General features: G+C 40.3%; 4 protein-coding genes across 6 annotated transcripts; 2 read left to right on the top strand and 2 right to left on the bottom strand.

Annotated features, from left to right (window-relative positions):
- Nucleotides 1-1,506: 1,506 nt before the first annotated feature.
- On the bottom strand, nucleotides 1,507-4,427 carry nrn1lb (neuritin 1-like b). Its single transcript, XM_034529563.1, has 3 exons — nucleotides 4,373-4,427; nucleotides 2,767-2,914; nucleotides 1,507-1,810 (listed from the first exon to the last, which is right to left on the bottom strand). Exons 1-3 carry the CDS (start codon nucleotides 4,425-4,427, stop codon nucleotides 1,507-1,509), a joined length of 507 nt encoding a protein of 168 aa, XP_034385454.1.
- A 5,179-nt stretch (nucleotides 4,428-9,606) lies between these two features.
- Nucleotides 9,607-13,949, bottom strand: thap11 (THAP domain containing 11). Of its 2 annotated transcripts, none has more exons than XM_034557862.1 (2): nucleotides 13,882-13,949; nucleotides 9,607-11,627 (listed from the first exon to the last, which is right to left on the bottom strand). In XM_034557862.1, exon 2 carries the CDS (start codon nucleotides 11,202-11,204, stop codon nucleotides 10,389-10,391), a length of 816 nt encoding a protein of 271 aa, XP_034413753.1. In that variant the 5' UTR covers nucleotides 11,205-11,627; nucleotides 13,882-13,949; the 3' UTR covers nucleotides 9,607-10,388. The 2 variants fall into 2 exon arrangements, with proteins under 2 accessions (XP_034413753.1, XP_034413752.1); XM_034557861.1 differs by lacking the exon at nucleotides 13,882-13,949 and adding an exon at nucleotides 11,865-11,902 and having other exon boundaries at nucleotides 9,607-11,630.
- Nucleotides 13,950-13,990: 41 nt separating this feature from the next.
- gfod2 (glucose-fructose oxidoreductase domain containing 2) lies at nucleotides 13,991-20,423 on the top strand. The gene is made up of 3 exons (XM_034557857.1): nucleotides 13,991-14,112; nucleotides 15,217-15,552; nucleotides 17,193-20,423. Exons 2-3 carry the CDS (start codon nucleotides 15,300-15,302, stop codon nucleotides 18,092-18,094), a joined length of 1,155 nt encoding a protein of 384 aa, XP_034413748.1. The 5' UTR covers nucleotides 13,991-14,112; nucleotides 15,217-15,299; the 3' UTR covers nucleotides 18,095-20,423.
- A 1,057-nt stretch (nucleotides 20,424-21,480) lies between these two features.
- LOC117748228 lies at nucleotides 21,481-24,172 on the top strand. Of its 2 annotated transcripts, none has more exons than XM_034557860.1 (4): nucleotides 21,481-21,971; nucleotides 22,412-22,789; nucleotides 22,959-23,378; nucleotides 23,770-24,172. In XM_034557860.1, the coding sequence occupies exons 2-4, from the start codon at nucleotides 22,483-22,485 to the stop codon at nucleotides 24,057-24,059; spliced, it is 1,017 nt and encodes a 338-aa protein (XP_034413751.1). In that variant the 5' UTR covers nucleotides 21,481-21,971; nucleotides 22,412-22,482; the 3' UTR covers nucleotides 24,060-24,172. The 2 variants fall into 2 exon arrangements, with proteins under 2 accessions (XP_034413751.1, XP_034413750.1); XM_034557859.1 differs by having other exon boundaries at nucleotides 21,482-21,806.
- The last annotated feature ends 41 nt before the right edge of the window (nucleotides 24,173-24,213 follow it).

The following is a 24,213-nucleotide window of genomic DNA, read 5'->3' as shown; positions in this document are numbered from 1 at the left end:
TAACTTCTTGAATTCAGCATGCTGCAATAATTAACTTGTCACCTCCAACCTCATAGCTGCTCACTTCATGTTCAAGTCATGGCGATGCTGACATGGCAACACGCCACCCAACCAATCACCATTTATTTCCCACTTACATGGCACTAAGACTGCTTCAAGGGTTTTGAGGTGCAACCTGCTACACTGTGGACGAATAAAGACAGACAAGATTAATCTAGGCATGATACTACTGTTATGAAACAGCTTAAGAGTATTAAGACACACTCTCACACACACACACACACACACACTGACTCAAAAACCCATGACTTCAAATAAAGTAATAGTCGCGATTTAAGGAAAATAACTCAGGGTTGTGTTTGTCAGTGCACCTTTAATTTAAGTTATTTATATCGGAATAAAAATCAGAGTTCATTAAAGAAGCATGTATCACTCTATACTGCTGTGAAAAAAATAGAATAATACAAATAGCCAAAAAACAGAAAACAATACCGTAAATAAATTGGTATTGTGAAAACCAGTGAATAAAATGTGGTTTGCATTATAGCTCAGTAACAAAGAAAAGTTATACAACATTAAATAACTTTAGGGCAACTGTTAATGCTATATGGATGAAACTTGGGAAACGTCCCACTCCCCCCTTCCACCACTGACTATACCACTTAGCATGTATTTGGTTTAATTATTAGTGATTATTATCCCATTTTAGAGTGTGTGCTCTGTATCCTTTTTAATTGCTCCACGTGGGATGCATACAATTATTGAAGTGAAACGTTACATAACAGAATAGGAAAAGCAACATATAACTGCTTCAAGAAGGACTGGAAAACCACTGAAAGGGGTCACATGAAATTACATTTTGCAACATCATGCACACACTGTAAAATACGCTCCCACACAAAATCTAATTTTCGGATATTAAACTGGTCAAACAGGATGATGAATTAAACTGCACAAAAACAGTTTTGCAGCCTGTAGTAATACTCTGCGCTGGATCACATCTGATTGGATCACAAGCACTTATGAACACCTGGCACCCCTGAAATCTCTTTTGTCCTAAAATATCAGGCAGTATTCCTGATGTACTGCAGTAGTGACAAAAATAAAATGTGTACAACAAATAGCTTTTTATTTTAACTTCGAGATTTGTCTTTCCGCCAAGTTATCTCAATGAGTCGGAGGGACTTTATCTGTTCGTCACTCCAGCCTATATAATGTGACCAAGTAATAGTAGTCAATGTAAATTGAATCACAATCAATCATCCACTCATTTTAAGTGAGATAGTTGAACATTTGTCAGAATGAAAGCAACTTCTGTGTAAACTTCTTTCTGAGAGCAAGTCATTTCAACATTACTATTAAATGCCTAAATAGATGCTCCACCGTGTCCAGTTATTGAACTCCTTATTTTAGGATCGATTTGTGTGTTTACCCTTGTGTTTTTGGATGTTAGGGGTAGCTGCATGCTGACAACCGTCTGTCTGACTGAAAGACTTAATGGGTTAATTAAGTTCTGAGCAGAAGTAGTAAGGTGCTGCATACAGGTAACAACAGTGTGCTGAAGGTGGGGCTGTGCTTATCTGTTTGCCCTTTCAGTTTATCCTGGTTGGTCTGGTCGGGTGTGGGGGGGCTCTGGGGTGCAGGCACAATGCTGGCTGGGAGGGTGGTGCGGCTGGCACACATGTCATAGAGGTTTCCAGAGAATTGCGTCTTCCTGGATTCTTGTCTTAGTGACTCCCAGACGGCTGCTGCTTCACCAGGACACCCGGCCAGAGCGGAGTTGGCACAAACATGGAACGCATTCCAGGACCTTCAAGGAACCAGGATGAGGAGATATCAGTGAAGAAATATAATGACTGCAAGCCAACATACAGGTAGAATGCAACAATACAGGGATGAGAGTATGAACACGAGTCCCTGGCTTAACTCCTTATGTTGCTGGTCTGATGTTAAATTACTATTTAAAGTTATAATCCTTCTTCTTTTTTGCCTTTGTTTATTTGACAACACCTGTGGTTACTGGTGGTGATGATGGCTAGTATGTTTTAACACTAGAGGCACATAGAGAGTGCAATTCAGGGGAAGCAAACATGCTGATGTCAGAAAAGCAACAGAAGAAGAGCATTGCTTATTGCGTAATGATTTATAAAGAAATTATAATTTAAACAATATTCATATAATTATAGGCACATAAACCCACAACTATGAGTTTAAAGACTGCATAACCCTTTGTGCTGCATAATCAGACAATAATTATCTGTGGGTTCGTCACTGCATGTGACATCCATTGTGAATATAACAAGAGTTTACAGCTATGAAAGCTCTGTGAGGCTGGACGTGTTGCTTTGAGCTCAATGCCAACATCAGCATGTGAACGTGCTCTCAATGAATATGCCGAAGTTGAGCAAGTATTATGTTTACCATGTTCACCATCTTAGTTTAGCATGCTAACATTCGCTAGAACAAAAAACAAAGTACAGCTGAGGCTTTTCATTGGGTTTATCAATTCATAGTTGTTGAGCCATTTCACAAAAATCCCAAAATGTCAACCTCCAAGGGCACAAAAGGATCACTATGAGTAAGATGAATTATCCATGCTACAGTTGTTGACCAAAGAGGTGGATCGACTGACACTAACATCCCTTGCAGCACATCGCTAGTGGGCATTATATCAGTTTTAAGGATTATAACTTTAACAATTTGAGACAAGTTGTATCAAGACAGAAAAAGCATTTACTGGATGGTTACCACTGTGATGACACACACCTGCAGATTGAATCAATGTCCTGTGTGCTCTGGTCTTTTTGTGTATCCACCAAACTGTCTCCAAGTGTCAGTAAACACTGAGCAAAACTCTTGTAGATGGAGCCACATGCATAGGGAATCGCAGCTCCGAAACACACAGTGACCAGGCCTAATGGAGCGGAAGAGACAAGAGAAAAGTATATTTTAAACTTGAGAAAATCAAGAGAAATCCATAATAAATTATTATGGGGATGAGTTCGGGATGAGGGAGAGAAATCAAATCTAGGTTCTTTGGGTCGGGGATTTCATCTTGTGGAGTGAAGTCCATTGTGTCCATAGAGACATGATCCATCTGGTGCTTAGATAGATCAAACAAATACAGAAATATGAGTATAGTATGGAGTATTCCATTCATCGGGACGGATTATACAACCTCGAAGCCAAATTCAGTGTAGGACGACAAAACCTTGCGTGAGCTGTCTGAGTGCATTGATCAGCTCATACGTAATGTGTCCCTCTGAGCCTGGTTTGAGTTGAGTCACTGAAATGTTCCTGAAGAGGAATATTTAGACATTGGTTTGGACATTTGTTGCATTAACCCAATCAGTATGAGGCTGTGGGGTGTGTTTCAGTTGTCGATCTCTTCCTTTGAATAGAACCAACACAGATGCTTTGTTGTTGGCCTTGAAGACATCTGTGTCGTTGTCAGCAGTCATTGGTATCTGTACATGTGTGCGGATATGTTATCCGACTACCTTTAGTTACCTGAAGCATTCATATTTCCCTTCACTAGAGCGTCAAACCGTGGAAAACAGCCCCAGACCTACAGGGTGCAGGAGTGTCCGCATACCTTTAACCACATCGTATAAAAAGGCCAACCAACCTTTGCAACCACAAGTAGCAATGACCTGAAAGTCCATTTCATCCTTAGAACCAAAAATATGCATTACTGTAATTATTGTTAAATGTCTTATCTCTATATTTTACCTAATAGATCAGTGGGTGATTTTGTTATCGACTGTATAGCTTATCTTTAGCTTTAAAAAGTGATGTTCCCCTCTTTTTTCCTGTTCTCTTGTATTTGCATGCTTATATTTATCTGTGTTGTATCATGATTGTTAATTTCTTGTTTATCCCTGGTTTATTTTGAATGATTTTACTGCGAAATATTTTGTAATTCTCAATAGAAAATAGAAAATAACCTAAACGAATAACACATCGTAGAATTTGCTCCTTAATACAAGATGCTGTGCCTAAAATACACACACACACACACACACACACACACACACACACACAAACGGGAGCTGAGAGCGGGAGACAATCAGGACATGAGGGGACAGTGTATTTCATTAAGGTAAGTGCATATTTAACAACCTGTCTCTCCTCAGTTTCAAAACAACCTTAATGGAATATCCTTCCTCAGTCAAATGAACTATTTTGGAGGGGGCTAAAATGTCTCTGATCAACCTGAGTTCAAAGACATATGTGCATAAAAAAGACACATCAGAAAAACTGTGTGCCACATAGGACAGGCAAGAGCAAACTGAGAACTTACAAATGTTTCCAGAAGACTTAAATGCACATAGTCAGCACACTGAGACAACAATTAAAGAAACATCCTTACTAAGGCAGAGAGCGATGGGCAGCAGCATGGTCGCCATGCCTGGTTGGGACTTCATTGTTGGTTCCACGAGTCCCGTGGAGCTGAGTCCACCTCTGAACCAGAGGCTCTGATGAGAAGCTCCCACTGACTGTAAGTCCAAAGAGTCCAAAGTTGATGCTTTAAAATGTGAAGTTCTCTGCCATCCGTTGGGAATTCATCATATTGCAAAAGCACAGCAATGCACAGTGGCACAACCCGGCTGGATTAACTGTGAAAGGGGCTGTTGCATCGCAGAGAGTCAGAGGATGCTGTGTGCGTGTGTGTGCGTGTGCGTGCATGTGCACAAGGGAGGGGCACGAGTTGAGAGCCGTAGAGAGCTCGGAGGCAGCAGACCGATGACAGCACACTGGATTAGAGAGTACTCATTTCCGGTCTTTAGTATTAAGTACATTTATTTGAAACACAAATTAAATATATACATCATCATTTCTTATCACCTCTGTCTAGTTCACTCACTTACCTGCTACAAAAAAATGATTTTCCTATTGAATTAGGAGTTTGTCACAAATGAAAGTAAAGGAATACATTATCAGAAGTGTCAGGAGGATTTTTCATGTGGACAGATGGATGAAGTCCCACTGAGGATAAGAGAATCCTGCTCACCTGGGAGTCCAACACAGATGCAAAGCGCCCTCTGAGAATAGCAGCAACACACGAGGATCATCCACAGCTATGTGGGTCATGATGGGTTATTGAAGAACGCTGTATGCGTTCAACACTCTGAACTAAAGGTTGGACAGCGACACACGACACATGCAGACCTACATTTTTGATGAGTGAAACCATCTACCTTGTTCACAATTTTTCTTACTTGAGCTGGTGTCTTCAATCCCCCTCGTCTTCCTCTCGGCCTCCAAATCCCCAGCTACGCCCCCCAGATGGCTCACACTGTGTGCATTAGTATAAGTCCCTGTTCACATCTGTATACTGACACAGGAGGAATGGCAACCCATTGTAAATCTGTGGCTTAAAACAACCATTAACTGCAGAATAATCTGTCTGCATCTGAAGCTGCTGGCCTGAATCAATACATCATGGGAACTTCGGCAGCAATTCCAGCTGTGCTTCATCCTTAAAACATCAGGTTTTTGTACTTTCTTACCTCACAGATGCGCTCAGGATCAATCGAGCTGGATGTGAACTGTCTGTGAAACACGACTGTATCTTGAAGTCATCCCACAGATTTGTAGGGATATTTCATTCCTCAGGACTTGTGTTGTTGCAAGCTGATAGCTGATGCAACTGTATGCAAAGAATGCCTGGGGTAAGGGTCCTGTCTGACACCCCGGGCCTCATGCTTCACTGTAGTATTCAGGGATGTACTGGGGCTGTTTGTCATTGTTGGCCCTGAAAGTAGTGCCATTTCAGAACAATATTAATGCTGCAGTATACAGCAATATTTCAGATATTAGTGTGCTTCCAACTTTATGTCAAATGTTTGGTTTTCATTTTAAATCCACAAAGAGAGAAAGGAAAAGCACAAGAGGTCAATGCTTTTCCCAGTCTGGTGTGGAAGAACCCAGTTTCTGACCTCACGGATGTTCTTGTGGCTGAAGTGTTCACATACTTTTGGCAATGCAGTGCAAATCATCATGAAACTGTTCTGGTCACTCTGAAGCATCCACCCTCATTATAATGCTTTACAACAGGAAAGGTGTCATCTTATTGTCCCCGTTTCTATATAGTAGTTTTACTGCAGGTTGTGCCAGAGTCCAGATAAACACAAATGTGTGAAGTGTTGCATTAATTGTCCTCCTCCCAGCACAACCAAAGAACTCAAAATGCAAACAAAAACTCGTCTTAACTGGGCCTGTAAAATAGGGCCTGTTCTGACGCTTGAGTTTTCCAGTTAAGTGTGGTCTACAGATTCCCAAATTCTGCAGCCCACATATATGACTTTCCCACTTTTGTATTCTTTTGGAGTGCAGTTTTTCTGCTCACAAAAGTGGTGTCATCTGCAGAAATATTTTAATCATATAGCTTGTGCTAGATGTATTATTAAAATTAAAGTTGTAGTGGCCTATATGTGTATCTGGACAGATTCAGTGATACAGTATCAAAAAGTAGTCTGTGGAGAGATTCACAGTGGTTCACAGATCACACCTATTTTGTTGGAAAATATATACATACATACACGTGTGTGTGTCTATACTGTATAGGTACCGTATGTACATATACAATACATATATACACATATGTATATATACAGTATATACATATATATATATACATATATATATATATATATATATATATATATATATATATATATGTATATGGGTTTACTTTATCCACCCGGCTACATACACATATACAGTGTCAAGTGCACAAAAAAGCCTGTAAAAAGATGGTGTGTTAATATTAAGAGCTATTCTTAAAACATCAGAAATAGATGGTTAGTATTGGGTTAGCAGTATTATAATTGGATCAATGAATATCAGATGGACAAAATATGGACAAACAAATCACAGTGTAAAACTATTCAATCCCACCACTGAGTAGACTGCAGAGGGCCCAAAATATTTAGAGCCTAAACACAGGCACAGTTGTGTTTTAAGGATGAGCTTGGGTCATTTATGCAAATTCAAAAACTAAGACTAGGGGGAAATAGTTGCAACAGTATTCTCTCCTGGCATATAACACGGTGGGGACTTTGACTAAATACAAGCTTTATTCAAGTAATTCTTCGTCTTCTTTTGGGGCCAAAACTATAAACTAATAATACATTTAGTGTCTGAATTATACTCTTGTTGTCCCTAAAATAGTCATCATTGAATGAAAGATCAACATACCAGGTGAACCCAAACTTTTGATGCATATATATATATATATATATATATATATATATATATATATATATAAGAAAGGCCTAAGCTTAACGTGACCAGAAAACATCCTTCATCTTAGTGTATAAGGTATTAATCCAGACCAATACAACCCTTTAAACACAGAGATCTATATATATATATATATATATATATATATATATATATATATATAACTATATAGATAGATCTATATCTATATATGTATATATAGATATAGATCTATGTTTGATTTTTTATTGGTGACAATACTTTTCCCACGTTACTTTAAGTATGAACATATTTTCCAACATTATATTTTATTCATTCAACATAGGAAGTCATTTATTTTAGATGTCACCTAAAAAACAAGAACAATGTCTCAATAAAATATGAACACTGCAACAAGCAGAATTTAAATCCGTAAATATCTGATGACATAATAAGAAAGGCCCAAGCTTAACACGACCTGAAAGCTTCATTCATTTTAGTGTATAGGGTATTAATCAGGACCGATACAACCCTTTAAATGCGTCAGCTCATGGTTTTCTACATGGTTCAAGAATGTTGATTTGCATGTAACGAGAAAATGATGTGTGTATTGTGATCATTGCACACAAAATAATCAAAAGAAAATGCATGTGCAGACAGTCAGAAGTCTTTAGATAGAAAGAAGTCCTGCAGACTCTCTGTCTGACCGTTTACTGCTTTTGAGTCATCTGCTCAAAAAGATCAAACGCCCCCTAAAAGCTTTATGTGGACAGTTCAACAGCCAGATATCTGATGGTAAAAGGCATGCGAAGTGTGTCACACATTCTATGTTGCAGTGTCGACTGTTCAACATGTTCTCATTATAACTAGCAATATAAAACCCCAACTGTCATTCTGCCTGTTTTGTTATCAAAATAACTTGAAAAGCCCTAAAGAGATTTAAGACAACGGCAACCTGTTTTTCCAGACACGGATGTACTTCACAAACATAGTCCGATGTAAAACCCTGGATTTCAGGATTACATATTGCAAACACTGTTTCACTTCCTTACACTGTAAACACGGCGGTTGTGAATGGCAGTAGCCATTCAAAGGGAAGATAGAGTTGAGCAAGTTTGATCGACAGCACTGGATTAAGGCATTATGCAACACTGTTGGGAGTTTAAAAAAAAAAAAAATCCAGATGAGATTAGGATCTGGATCCTCACTCTCTCCAATGCTCCGTCTATCCATTCATCCGGCTCTCCCTCTTTCTCTGCTTCATGCGACACATTATCACTGCAGGTGTTCAAAATGACGGATTTTAAGTTTGCGTTGAGTAACTGCTTTACAATCACATTAAGACATTCCACATTTCACTGCTTTAATATGAGTAACAATTAAGCAAATGACCATCCAAGCTGCCAACACACAGACATACAAATTAGGCTGTAAAAACCGGAGCTAAACCTCCTGCTCTTCAAGCTTTTATGCCACCGCCATCTAGAGGGAGAAAGTCATATTGCAACATCTGACACATTTTACCACTTGTTATTGTCTTCTATCAACCTATGAAATAAATCAAGTAAATAAACAAAAACAACCAGACACTGCAGTGGTGCTCTCACTGACACAATAGTGCTGAAATCATAGAAATATAAGATAAACACTCGCTGGATGTAGTTTCAAATGTAACAATTTGCCGGTTTAAAAACGACCCATCATTTTCTTTTTTAACCAACAGAAGAAATCTGAGGACACAATTGTATCTCGTAATGGCCACTTTTCATTATTATTGGACATTGTATGGCCAAACTAATTCATTAACCTGCTATTGTAATCCCTGCATAACTCCATAATAAAGCTAACCCTAATTTACAATCCTAACAAGAGTATCAGTGCTTTTTTGTTGTTTCTCAACAAATAACTCCAAGTACAAGTAATATTTCAGAAGCAAGCTCAAATGATGGGTTGCACTCTTCATCACATCTAATCTTAATAAGGCAATATCTTTATCAGGACAGTCTCTTAACACTGACGGAGCAGCTAAATGTTGAGTGAGGCTTTCAGCACCAGGTCACCCAACAGGTTAGCAACCCTGAGATTTGAGTCTTTATGGTTTATGATTTGCTATGATGCAAACTATTACTTTTTCCATAACTCAAAACAAATGGAAATAAATACTTCTAAAGCTTAAGTTATTGGAAATTCCAAATCTGCTCGTCTTTCCTAAGAAAAAGTCCAAACAAGAAGCCGAGACAGATGACTGTGCCCCATTTGGGTTGAGCTATAAGCCCTGAACTTGAAGGTAAAACCAATACAAATACTTCAGGACCTTCTGACTCATCATTATGTAACTACGACACTGGATAAAAATCAGGAAACATTTAATGAACTGAGAAATTATTCAGTGGAAATCCGCACCATTTCAAAATTAAATTTACTTCAAAATGAGAACATAGCTTTCAGACCAAGTTCAACATCCTGTGTATAAAACACTGGTGTACAGGACAGAGAAATGCAGCCACTAAACGTCTGTGTGGAGAAACATCGCACAAATGAATCACACTGACACCAGCAGCTGCTGTTTCAACAACCTCTGCGACAGACAGACATGTTCAAGTTGCATAAAGTATCTTAAGAAAATGTTTTTCTTTGTACTTCTCTTAAGATGTCCTTAAAAACCCAAAAGGTTGAGCACATGAAACTTAATGCATGTCATCAGGAAACTCATTTTGATAAGATTACATCTTTTGAGTGGCCCTTCAAGTTTTAAGGAATTCCTTTAATTCCATTTTCTGTGGATCAAATGTCTTTCGTCACAAAAATAAAACAACTAGGCAGTTTTGAGCATATTCCTCATCAGTCTGGTTATAAGTGTGTAAGCCTGCATACATTGTGAGTCTGTGCAAACTATGAGTCTTGGTTGAATTAACATCTTGGTTTAGCTGTATGTGAATATGGGACTGTGCATGATCCTAGTTACCAATGATGTTATTATTATAGGCTAAGCTACATAAACTAGCACACCAACTTTCTCTTTACCAGAGGCCGACAACAAATCAGCTTTACTTGTTGAAAATACATTGTCATCGCTCGTGGTTTATACAAAATAGGTCTGGATCGGCTGCCTTCAAACCCCTCGGTGTCTTCTCCGTTAGTCTGAGTCTCTATAACGGGTCGTCTCCGTTGATGTTCACCCATCAGATTTTCTTTCGGACGCTAAAAGCCACCGAGTTTCCGTACAGCAGCCGGTCCCGTTCCCGCACCTCCTCCTGCAGCTTGGCCTCGGTCACCCGGAGCTGGCGGATGGACGCCTTCATCTCCTTCATCTTCACCTCCATCAGTGCGATGATGTCCCGCTGCTCGTTGAGTTTCCGCAGCAGCTCGGCCGACGTGGTGCCGGTGGTCAGAGAGTACGAGTGGTCCAGCGGGCTGCTGGTCACACTGACGTACTGCACGGGCGCGGACGCGGTTTCCACCGATGAATCGTCGGCGGTCAGCTCGTCGGCGCTGCCGACGGTGTAACAAGTCCCCTCTGACTGGGCGGGCAGCCGCGCCGTGCCCAGGTACTCCCCGTTCTGGCCTATCTGGACCACGGTGATGCCGTCATCGCTCGCCTCGCCGCCAGCATTGCCCTCGGCTCCTTCCGCCGTGCTGCCCAGGACATTGCTGAGCACAATCCCGGAGGTCGCTGCAGCGGCGGAGGCAGGAACCGCCGCCGACACTTTCCTGCCTCTGCCCCGCCGACTCCTGCGTTCATTTACCCCGCGCAGAGGGAAGAGGGACGGGACTCGGATGGTGTAGGTCTTCCTCCCGCCGGTGAAATGCACACTGCAGACTCGGTGTCCCGTGGTGGGTTGGAAGGTGCTGAAGCAGCCGCTGACCCCGGCCCGGGAGATGTTCCTCAGCCACAGCTCCCTCAGCGCGGTGTCCTTAGGAAACGTGTAGAAGCGCAGGTCCCGGTCCCGGTGCGAGTTGTTGTAGCACCCAGGGACACAGCAGGTGAACCCGGGCATGTTTACTTCAACACCGAGGCCAAAAGCACGGTCTTCCAATGAAGTTTAGGTTATTTTATTGTTGTTTCTTTATTCTATGCGTTGTTATCAAGCTCAGTGGCCTACAAGCGGAACTACACGTCCCACAACGCTAACAACTTCCTGTTTATTTTTTACCAAAAGTGAGCCGCTTTTCTTCGTGCGACGATTGAATCCACCTTAATTTATCCGGACTCGACGCCTGCAGAGGTCTTACTTATGCTAAATCCGAGGCAGATATTTTATTTTCGGTGGTAGCTGTCTCGATTTGTTCTTCGCGGTGTTATCAAGCCAGCCGTCCTCCACTGAGAACTAAAAGTCCCATAATTCCTTGCGCTTCCTGTCCAGGTCCATTAGTCAACTACCGCCCCTGCTGGTCAGTCGGTGGTAACACCACTCGGAGCTCTGCTGAGAGTAGTAGAAGAAGAATAGCTTAATACACAATGCAGATTTTATTTCTGAATAATCATGTTTCTGAAGAAAACACTTTGATTGTCTGCTTCAATTTGTGCAGATACCATTTTACGTGATATTAGCAAAACTGGTTTATTCACAGTTCTACACAGGTGTTTTCAATTACACTGGCTTATTAAAGCGTTAGTCAGGTAAAGTACACTAGAAAAGTAGAAAGCTGTTGCTTACATGCCAGTGACGTTACTTGACATTGGAGACTCTAAACTGTTTGACACAGTTTATCACCCAGCACGTTACTTCTGGTGATCCTTTTATCAGGTGGGCTGGTCGTCCTTGGCCGCTAAGAAAAGGCAGCTCCCATATGTTTCATTAGTATGCTTGAAGAGCCTAATACGTTTTAAGAGACGCCATAGTTTCTTTTAGAAAATTCAATTATATGTTAAATGTTTCATGTCAAGGTCTGAGAATGCTTTAAATAGTGATACCATACATTTTTGTTTGATTGTGTAATTGTTGATATGTTACAATTCACTATTGATGGTTACTGTTTTTGTATTGTTTTGTGATTTTAAAACATTGTATTTATGATATGACTATTAATGGTTGATGTTTTATTTTCTTATTAGTCTTAATGTTTTGTGATCATACAATTATTGTATCCATGCATTGCAAATGAGACCGTTATCTCAATGGGTCAGTTCAATAAAGTTTAATCCCCTTGGAATTACCTGATGTAAACAAACTCCATGAACTAATAGCCTAAATCCTGGAAAGAGATCTAATTAGGCGACATAAGTAAAAACACCTGTGAATGTGGACCATGAAGCTTTCTAGAATGTTAATTGAGCTGGTAAATATCCACATCCTCATAGTGAACACACATAAACCCAAATTAGAAGTGTTCAATGTCATTCAAAGGCGGAATGCAGCCCATTTCAAAGGAGTTTTTTCTAAAGAGTTTTCTCATATGCAAGTATACTGCGAAGCAAAGCAGTTTGCAATATATGTTAGGCCTAAAAGTAGTATCAGAATGTTAATACTGAAAGGAAATACAAGCTCCTGTTAAATTTCAATTCCACCCAATTTTGAATCTGTTTCCTTCCACTACTTTGACAATTTTGCCATCTGAAACAGAACATTAAAACCATGCATGTCTGCATGTGGTAGTAACCTTTATCATCCATTTGATGGCCTTGTAGACTCCTCTTTTGTGATTGAATCTGGTGGCAACCACAAAAAGCCTCACATCTCAAGATGTACTGGTTTGGATGTTGGCATCTTTCTTATCATCCACATACAACTATTACTTCACCTGTCAGACACATCTGTATATAATCTCCTGATACACATGTCAAACACTTCTCTGCACATTAGCAGACACATCTGTAGTTTGATGGGCAGATTACAGTCTAACCCACAGATACATCCTTTCATGAAATTTGAGAAGTTTTAAGTCAGGTAGATATTTTTATGCTACAGCAAACAGACTTTAAGGAAGTTAATTTAGCTTCAGATCGTATTGCCCAATATTAATGGATATTTACAAAAGAAACAACTTCAAATTTGAGCAAACTGTTTTCAACGAAATAAACCACATTTAAAGAGTACTCTGGGAAAATGAAACATGCTTTATGCAAATGAGCACTATAGGTTTGTAACTGTCTACTCCAATAGTCTTTATAAATGTATAATTGGTATTCTATGAGACCAGGGAAATGAAAGCCTAAGTCATCAGTGTGACGTGTGTGAAGCACACACAAACACACCTTGTAGTTATTTTCTGAAATAGTGTATTTATACTCATGAAACATAGCCTAATAGGGCTAAGTTCTACAAATTGATAGACACCTTTTAGTTCAGTGTGAAATTAACCTTACAGTTCATTCCACATAATCCATAATAGGCCTGTTAAAATGTATTTTTAAGTAACCTAAGAAACGTCTTATTGTTATTGTTAAAAACGTAACTTATAGAAATACCCAAACTAAAACTAAATACAAACATCAAGTCAGTTTTGAAAGGTGGCTACCATACTGAATCATGGGAAAACATGGTACCCGACCAAAGAGTACACTTGCTCCACGGGAACATACGAGTTACATGAGTTCATCAACCATGTTTTAGTTATTTACATTTCATCTAAAAATAGAACAACTTAATGTGTGCCTGTTATTTACATGTTTTGGGACAACGCCATCGAGTCCAGCTGGTCCCCTGTGTACCCGTTCCTTTATTCCCCACTTACATTCCATCTTTACTCTTGTAGTATCTCTGTCCCTCCACACGGTCCTGCCGCTGCTACCCCCTGTGTCCACTTTACTTTATTCTCCGCTGGTGACCCATCTCTATTCTTGTAGTGTCTCTGTCCCTCCACACGGTCCTGCTGCGGTTGCTACTGAAGTTACCATTAGCAACTGGGCAGCGGACGACGGAACACCTTGAACCGCTGTTGATATTGTCCTGGTGAATACAGCAGGTAGATAACGTTACGTTTAAATATGAATTGTTTTATACACCAAAGTTAAATACCATCAGATGAATTTACTTTGGGTAACTCTGTAAAGTAGCTCCGTTCATCGGGGACTGTTTGAGTCCACTTTGCGGACGCCTGTCGGCTAGCTGAACGTGCTAGCTAATGTTATGAGTCGTCTAGCTAACTAGCTTAGTGTGTGTGGACCTGGGCTAACCGGAGCATTAGCCGCCTGTATTAGTTACATCTGTGGCCACTTTCCGCAAGTTGGTGTTATCGGAGACCCACCTGACTATGGGTGATTACTGGAGCGATGGTGGCTTTGTTATCTGACCAGCGGACAGCCGCACAGCGCGGCTAGGTGACGTCGGGGTCTGTGTCTCAGAGAGGGACGCTTCACCTGCTGTCAGCCTGGGAAATTGATGTCTGTGGTGGTACAATGTGACAAAGCTAGATCTTATATTTCACCGCTAAAGGGAGACAAGTGAGGCAGACTGACCTCTTGCCAGGTCCTACCCCCACTGTCCCATAGATAAGACTGTGGGCAGGTGCCCCACCACTCAAACCAGTTAACAGCAATTACATTGACGAATGAAATCCACAACAGTCGCAGGTCCATAACAGATGACTTGTATGAGGGCAAACACACAGAAATACATTGCAATAGAGGTAGAGGTGACGTTGGCTTTCGGTGGGTGTGGAACATCTGAGGAATGGCATGTTAACTATGTAGCAGGACAGAGTGTAAGTAGCTGTCAGAGATTATTGATAAGAAAAACTGGTCTAGACCTCACTGGACATGTTGGTCCTGTTCGTTAATACAGTCACATGTTGTCGTGTGAGTCAAGTTATTGTCTGTGGTTTGGTTTATTGTAACATTTTGAAATAGTTTAACTGGCTTATGGTCTGGTCCTGAAGCCTGCATTTCAGTAAAGGGATTTTCTGAACTTAACTGCTTTAGCTGAATGAAAAATTAATGTTTACATGCGTGGTCATTATTGCTCACCTTAAGTTCAACTATTGAAACATCAACAACATGAATTAGAACAAAAAAGTGCAATTTTTTTCAATGTCACATAGCGTTATTGGTCTTTTCTTATACTTTTACAGGCACAGTAAGCTCTCCTGGAATTTTAGGATGTTGGTGAGGTGAGCCATGTTTAACACGTAAGGACGCACTGAGTGGCACTGCCATGTTGCCAGGAGTCGGTGTATTTGGCACGGGCAGCACAGCCCGAGTGCTTGTCCCGTTGTTGAAAGCTGAAGGCTTTGAGGTTCATGCACTCTGGGGGCGAAGCGAAGAGGAAGCGTGCTGCTTGGCAAGGGAGCTTGGCATCCCATTTCACACCAGCCGATCTGATGACGTCCTGCTGCACCAAGATGTCGACCTTGTTTGCATCTATATACCACCCTCGATGACAAGACAGATTGCTGTCAAAGCACTAGGTAAGAGGTCATAAACACAAATTCACTTTTACTAAAATGCATATATATATTTACTTTTACTTGTGCCACGCTGTCCTGTCCAAAAGCCTCGGGCATATTTAAAATATATAACTTGCACTTTTACCCAATATTTGTGCTACGCCTACATTCATTCACACCATCATAATTCATAAAACATGCAGCATTGCAATTCATTTTCTTTTACATGTAAGAATTCAGAATTTTTTCGTTCTTGATAACAACTAAGATTTTTTTTCCAAAATGCCAAGTCTTACATTCCAGTTTCCACTGACACTATATTAACAGTTACACTGCTAATGTGATCAGACCCAGCAGGGCGTGGCAGGTGAGCTCTGCAATAGATATGAACATTTGGACTGCAATGACAGTACTCCCCAAAGGATGCATATACTGAAAATGGGAAAGGAAAGTCCTCACAGTTCACATTTACTAGCAGCACATTGAAACAAACATGATCAACACATTGTCTTATCAGAGGAGAGTAGTTCTATAAAGTTAACTCACTGTATCTGATGGAATTCCTGAGTGTTGACCTCAGCTTCCTGTTTTAGTTGCAACTTCCTGTGTGTCCCCGCCAAAGGACTTATCCACGGCAATACTTCCAAGGGGAAGTAAAGGCTGGCGATCACCATATATAGCTTTACACACCTTCTGTGCTATCACAGAGCACTGAGACACTTGGTCTGCCCTACATCTTCAAATCATATTTAATATACACTCAGTTGCCATACACCGAGCTAAAACAAATGCAGTCTAATCAACAGTTTTACAAATTGGCATTGAATCAAGTTTAGCTTTTTGTATAACTTTGTCTATCCTGATTGATATACACGGGAGGTTAGGTTCACTGAATGTGAAACCTGTTTGTGTGTAAAGCTTTATTACGAATTAAAGGCAGATCAAGAACCATAGTGAGTGATGCTCATCACCATAAGATTACTTCAAAGAAGGAAATCAGTTGTTTTTGTTTAGACAACCAAAAATCATAAAAGGTATTTATGTGGGGGGTGGAACATTTGCCAGATGTTATCTTTGACATTTAAAATGCTAGTATTCTCATTGCATTTTATGTCAGTCATAGAGTGGGGCAGGGATGACATATTCTGCTAGGCCAACCCAGAAGTTAGCATTGCAGTGGTTCCCTCAACAAAAAGCCAATGGGATTTTTCCATCGCAGTTTGGATTATTGCTGAAAAAAAGCTTTGTGGCAAACAAATGCTTATGGTACTTGCACATTTTGTTCAGCAAGAAAATATTCACAAATTAACCCCTTTTTTCAAACATAAATTAAATTGCAAGAAGTAAAAAGACAACATTAGAACATAAACAAACTACACCACGGTCGCACAATTTAAACTTTACTACCACTAAGCTTCCAATTTGAGATTTCCAAACTGGATTTTGCTTATGTCTTCTACAAAAGCCTTTCCTGAGTGGCATCTAGCTTAAGTCTAAAGTTGTAACCAAAAAACATTGAAATAATCATTGTCTTCGAGACAAGGGAACTGGAAGTAAGATGCTAACTCATTTCTGGGTTTTAGGACCTTTTACTGAAGCACTCTATTGAATTCAGTTTATCTGAAGAATGATAACCTCTGCCTTTCTCTCTCTCTTTGCAGGTATCGGTAAGAATGTTGTGTGTGAGAAAGCTGCAACTGCTGTGGATTCATTTAAGATGGTGACTGCAGCCAGATACTACCCACAGCTGCTCAGCATTATGGGTAATACCCTGCGCTTCCTGCCAGCTTTTGTGGCAATGCGCCAGCTGCTGGCAGAGGGATACGTTGGAGATATCCAGGTGTGTGATGTCCGAGTCTATGGCCCCAGCCTCCTGGATCAGTCTTACGGCTGGACATGTGAGGAGCTGATGGGAGGAGGCGGTCTACACACTGTCGGCTCTTCCATCATTGACCTTTTAAGTTACTTAACAGGTGCTCGAGCCCATCGTGTTCATGGCTTACTGCGGACTTTTGTACAGCAAAATGGTTTGATCCGAGGCATCCGGCGCGTCACCAGCGATGATTTTTGCTTCTTCCAAATGTTGATGGCTGGAACTGGGTCCAACTCTGGTGGTGTGTGTTGCACTGTGACCCTGAACTTCAACATGCCAGGGTCATTTGTTCACGAGGTTATGGTAGTTGGATCCACTGGGAGACTGGTCGCCAGGGGGGCAGAGCTGTATGGTCAACACAATGGGAGTAAAGGTGAGGAGCTGTTGCTAGGTGACAGTGGGTGGGTGGGACCAGAGGTGAAAGAGATGCCCCTGCCTCACCTGCAGGGTCTGAGCTCCATGGTTAAGGCACTGAGACAGTCTTTTCAGGCTCACGAGGAGCGCAGGTCATGGGCACGAGGACCGGTTGCCATGGCACCAACATTTGAGGATGGTCTCTATGTGCAGACGGTGGTCGAGGCGGTGAAACGGTCCAGCTGTAGTGGAGAATGGGAGTGTGTTGAGATCATGAGTCAGGAGCCAGACCCGAATCACAACTTGTGTGAGGCTCTGCAGAGAAATAAGAACTAAATATTATATTATTAAGTATTTATACACCCAGTGCAACTCATACATGTGTCTGACAAAACTGGGCTCTGAATGTTGTTCCTTTAATTCAGCTGCAGAGGCAGTTTACATTACCCATGACTACTTTTTGAATTTTCACATATTGAGCATAATACTTTAATTTAGAAAACATGACTGTGTAGTGGATGTTTGTACCCTCGCAGTTATGATTTGTTTGTACACTAAGTTTGTGACCACAGCTCCATTATTCTGATTCCCGACAAAAGAAATATTTAAATAGCTACCTGTTTCCGTTTACACGTTTATTACCTTTGCCACGCCAAAAGGTTGACACAGTTGTTATTCTCACTGAAGCTTGAAGTCACGGAGTCATGACTCTAAATTCCCTGCTAAATGAGGTTGATGTTTGTCACCTGTCAGAAAGGCACCACACCTATGTCAAATATTGGCCAAGAGCAAAATTACATGGGAGTCAAAAAATAACCGTTCAATGTATGTCTGACCCTTTTCCTCACTTTCATTATCACGTTTGGATATATTTCTGTATTTTAAGAAACATGCAGGTTGTTGTGTTTTACTGATAATCAGAGATGGATCAGAGTTTACAATTCCACCAATACATGGTTGAATAGGCATCAACACAATGAAAACAAAGTTGTGAAGTTGGTGCACAGGCATAAAGACCCATTGTTGAGCCAAGCCATTCATTTAGTAAGGTTTGGTAATGTGGCTCATTAAAAGGCAACTGTAAGTGTACAGTTCAACCAAGAAAACATTTTATTTTATATTTTATTTTATGTTGTACATAACTTTTAGATGTTGGTGTTCCTTTATTCCCAACATGAATAGCACCTTATTCTGAAAGGAAGCGTTTAGCTCAGAAATGTATGTAAATATCAAAGCACGAGGAGGATTTGATTAACAAAACACGCTTGGCAGAATTCAAATGATATTATAATGGGGCTCAGCCTCTATACACTTCAGAATAATGGAGCTGTGCAGAGTTTTGTTTTTGTAACGTGTGATATTAAGCTTTCAGTCAAAGATTGCAAGAGGGGCTTGTAGGTGTTAATGTTATGACATAACAGGCATACATAAGATACCAGGGATTGAGTAAAATAAGCTATGTAGAAAACAGAATAATAAAAAGTTTAGTTTGCAGCATTGCCCCTCAAAATGCCCAATTCTTAAAGTGATACTTAATCTTAAGGCTTTTTTTCGTTTCCTTCTTCACAGACGGAACAGCTATGAGCTGGAATTTTTGACTGCTACAGGAGAACAGTAGTGACTTGTTTTCATAGTGGAAAAAGTGTCTAAAAACCATCTAAACCTTAAGCCACTCATGGGTCATCCTTCCGTTCAATCATTATTTCATCAAAATGTACAACTTCCAGATATGTACACGACTGTAAGAAGCTTTAATGAGGGTGACGCAATGTTTTTATAATATAAAACGTTTGCTGGATCAAATAGAACATGTAGAAGGACTAAGGTGAAGTGGATTATGCCTCAGTGAAAGGGATTCATACGAAGGTTTGGTAAAGGTTTTCCACTGTGAAAACTCCCCAATGGAAATCTATGTAACCATCGAAACTGACTTTGAAGAAGGAAACTACCCTCTTTTAGAAGCCACATGTCAAGTTTACATCATGAGCATTTGATGCTCAGATTATAGATTTTGATGTGGAGTATCGCATTAAATATTAAATGAGTAAAAACAGGCTTGTTCTAGAAATTACAGATTAGTGACCTTTTATTGTTAAACTGTCAAAAGTTTTAGATGCAACTAAATTTAGTTTAAAAGGTTTGTTTACATGTATTATCTGTATCATTTTATATGTTTTTATATTTAGGTTTTGTTTCATGCGATCTATGCATTTACAGTCATTACAGATGTTTAAAATCAAAAGAGTGGAGACTCAATCCACCCCCATACACCATTTATCCTGAAACCTTACTGATCTTTAATTGAGTAGAGCCACTGGACTAATTTGCTCAGACGAAGTAAAGGAAGGGTTTCACAGTTTACGGTTGTTGTTGTTGTCACTCACTGCATCTCAGCACTGCTGAATATCCTGAATAATATTGGGCCTCGGTGCTCCTACTGCTGAGACAGGAAGTGAAGACAGAAACTGTGTTTTACTTTGATTTGATTGGTCTGTTCCCTTAGACCTACGCAGAATCTGCAAATAGGGATACTCTACACGCTTACCTCACGCTATCCCAACAGTGCTTTACAAAAACAATTAATCAAGTTTACATTAAGTGTTCTTATAAAACACATCACATTTGCCTGCATAACCCACCGCTATTAAAATGCATTCCAACTAAATGTTCACCTTCTTGTTGCTCTAGTTTTGTTTTTTGCACTGATAACTGATAAAATGCCACACATTTAATATGCAGTGTGGTGCTCGCAGCAGCCGAATTTACTATGTCTGTATAAGGAAGACTTTTTGTATTTATTTATGTCTTTGTGTGGAGAAAGTTTCCCATCCTTTATTCTGTTCAGTGTTTGTGTTTTCAGCCTGTGAATTTCAGTTGTAATATTTATCTTGTTTAGAGTTAGTGTTGTATTAATTGATAATATGGCTGTTTGAGCACAATGTGTTGCATTTAATTTCCAAAACTGTACTGTTCATCTACCTGACAGAGATGTTCTTAAATAAATACAGTTTTAATAATTTAGTGTCATTGGTCAAACTTCAGTTTATTAATTTTGTGGCATTTAACTGCCAAGTCTTTGTGCATTGAAACCATAGAACATAGTTGTTTTTAGCATAATCTAATATTTTGTAACTCTAATATTTCTCCTCAGGTCAGTGTTCTAGACTGAGCTAGCAGCATGCTAATCTTTACCTCTAATCAGCCTGAATAATCACTTTCAAACATATTAACTGCTTATTTCAATATGTTACATCATGCCTTGTCCCTCATCTCCACAGTCAGAATTTCTCCGTGGGAGCATTATGCTACAGTAATGTGGGGATTACAGGACCTGATTGCTACAGATATTAAATTCAAAATATATATTTTGATAGCTGTTTAGTGAACCATTGCAAGTGCCACATTACTGGTTTTAACATATAATTACAGTTGCACATATAACACATGAGCAGGAATGTCCTGAATTACAGTAACATACTCCTGTGTGGTACATTGGGTAACATATTAATAAACAAATTCATCGTTTAAAAATCCCCTTGTACTTTTACCATATGTGTAAGAGACAAAGTAACTGACGCTTCAACATTCAATTTCCTAAGAGGGACCATTTTATTTTCATTACAAATCATCTATTATTCGAAATGGGGATGGATGTTATGGAAAAGGTATGAAGTGGTTCGTAATGGTTTTACTGGATGACAAGCCCTGCCCCACCCCGGATATGACGTCTGGCGACAGCAATGCATTGTGGGGCGCGGTTTAGATAAGAATAAACCGAATAAACGCCACTGATTCTTACAGTTATCTGTTTGGTAAAAGACGATTGTTTAGTAACTACTGAGCAGTGGAAATCACACGACCTTTCCTTTCCACAGCTGCGAGTCTGAAGGTGATAACATCGTGACCACAGCGGTGAAAGCTGGCTGATGATGAACCGGGAAGAAAAGGACCGCAGAAGAAGCGCCGATCGGAGCTTTTTTTTTAAACAAACCAACAACTTCCAGCAGCTTCCGAGAGGAGGAAACGGACAGTGAGCCGTCCTGCGGCGGTGAGAGTGCCTCATGTATCGCTGCTGTCCGCTCAACCGCCGCTCGCACGAGCCCAGCTTATTTAGTTGCGGATTGCGGTTGTCAATGTGGTATCAATTTATTTGTGTATAGTTGGATGAGGAGGAAGAGTGACTTGTTGTTGCTGTTTCAGAAACGGATGTGACGTAAGTCTGCCTTCAGGTTTATTTTAACCCAAAATGTGATCTTCCTATCCCTAAGCAAGAAGGCTAAAGCTAAGGAGACGTTTGGTACACTAACTTCTCATTATGAAGGATGAGAGGCCAGCTTTTTACTCTAATTGTCACCTTCTTCTGTCACATCTGAAATGATAAGAAGCAAGGGAAAGCAGCAGGTTATCATAATAGTGCTGTAATTAATTAAATAAATTAATAAACCGAAACGAATTGTTAAAGTAAAAAATCTACCAAGCAAAAATGGCAAATACTGTACTTCTCACCTGTGAGGCTGTGCTGCTTTGCCAATTTGTTTTCCTTTTCCAATTTTATGACATTTTGTACAACTAATCAAATATATATGAAAGTATAAATCAATAATTGGTCATTAGTTGCACCCCTAATTCTAACTTTGTGTTCCTCTTATTTAGTGGAAGTGGCTCTGGAGGACCGAGATTCTGACACCTTTATCGTGGTGAATGAAGCTGGTATTAATTCTGCTATGAATGGCGTCCCAGAAGGTGCGCAAGGGCGTCCAGTAGAACAAATGACACAGGAAGAGGCGAGTGCTGGTCAACCTGTAAAACGCAAAAGGAATAAACGCAGCTTGATTTGGAGGCACTATGAGGAACTGAGCAGTTTGGCTGCTGCTCGTTGCTGCATTTGCATGAAGTTACAGTCCTTTGAAGGCGGCACCAGCAACCTGCACCGGCACATGTCAAAGAAACACCCGGAGGTGTTTTCTCAGCTCGTAGCAGATCGGCAGCACCCACCACCACAACACTCATCACAGAGCTCAGATGCTAATGGTGACATAAACCTAGAAAGAATATAATCTAAACTGCAGTACATTATCTGCGGAATTTTGATCGCACTGAACAAATAATTAGTTATGTTAAATGATTATATCAACATATTAATCAGTACTGAATTGTTAGTTGCAAACCTAATCATCATTTTGGTTTTCTTCTTATTCAGTGGAAGTGGTTCTGGAGGATGAAGACAATGACACCCTTAATTCTACCATGAATGGCATCCTGGAATGTGCACAAGGAGGTCCAGCAGAGCAAATGAAACGTGAAGAGGGGAGTGATGACCACCCTGTGAAACGTAGGCGGAATAAACGCAGCTTGATCTGGAGGCACTACGAGCAACTGGAAAGTTTGGCTGCTGCTCGCTGCTGCATTTGCATGAAGAAGTTACAGTACTTTGAAGGCGGCAGCACCAGCAACCTGCATCGGCACATGTCGAAAAGACACCCGGAGGTGTTTTCTCAGCTAGCAGCAGACGGGCAGCAGCCACCAGCACCCCACTCATCACAGAGCTCAGATGCTAATGGTCGCACATTGATGCTACCAGAGAACGTTGGGGAGACAGAGAAGCAGCGACAGTTTTCTGGTATTGTATTATAGCTCACTATTGATTGTATACATCATTCATTCTGTCTTTTTCAAAGACACCCTGTGGAATAAGTGACATATATACATGTTGTTTTTACAGAACCTCTGCATTTATTAGAAGACAACTGTTAAATGTTGTCTAAACACCAACCTAGATAAAATACTGTGCAAAACTTTGATTAAAATCAGGCAAAGAATAATAAAAACAAGATTACGAACCACATATTTGAGGCCAGCTTTTAGTACTCGAAAGCATGAAGACATTTTAATTGGTACCATATAATAAATATGAATCTTTTTTACTTTTTCATGTAATATTTTCTTCTGTATTCAAGATTGTAATGACAGTAAACCTTTGTGACCTTCTCTCTCCCTCTCTTTGTTTAAAGCGTCTAAAGGAGAAGAGCGTGTGCTGATTGAAGCTCTGAGGAGAGCGCAGCGAGTGGAGGCCAGGAATCTGGAGTATCAGAGGGAGCTGCTTGAGAAGCTGCGTGCAGTAAATGCCAGAGAGGCAGCTGCAGAGAGGGAGCAGATCGAGTCATTGAGGATAGCACAGCTGGAGGAAGCCAAAGACTTGAGTCGACAGAGAGAAGAAGTGCAGAAGGAAAAGACAGCGCTGCTGAAGAAATGGGAAGAGCTTCAGCAGGAAAGAGAAAGACTTGGTGTGTTTTCCCTTTGACCGCAAGCCTCCTGATTTTAGATATTCTATAAAGGCTTTGGGACAAATTAAAACACGTTAATGTAAAAATGTACACTCCATTTTAAGTAAAATATGTATATTTGAAACAATCACTGGACAGTTGTTTTTGTTTCTGTCACAGCTGTGTTGCACT

This window comes from Cyclopterus lumpus, chromosome 3, assembly GCF_009769545.1.
Source record: "Cyclopterus lumpus isolate fCycLum1 chromosome 3, fCycLum1.pri, whole genome shotgun sequence".
In the NCBI taxonomy this organism is placed as follows: domain Eukaryota; kingdom Metazoa; phylum Chordata; class Actinopteri; order Perciformes; family Cyclopteridae; genus Cyclopterus; species Cyclopterus lumpus.
This window is presented reverse-complemented; position numbering and strand designations above follow the sequence as displayed.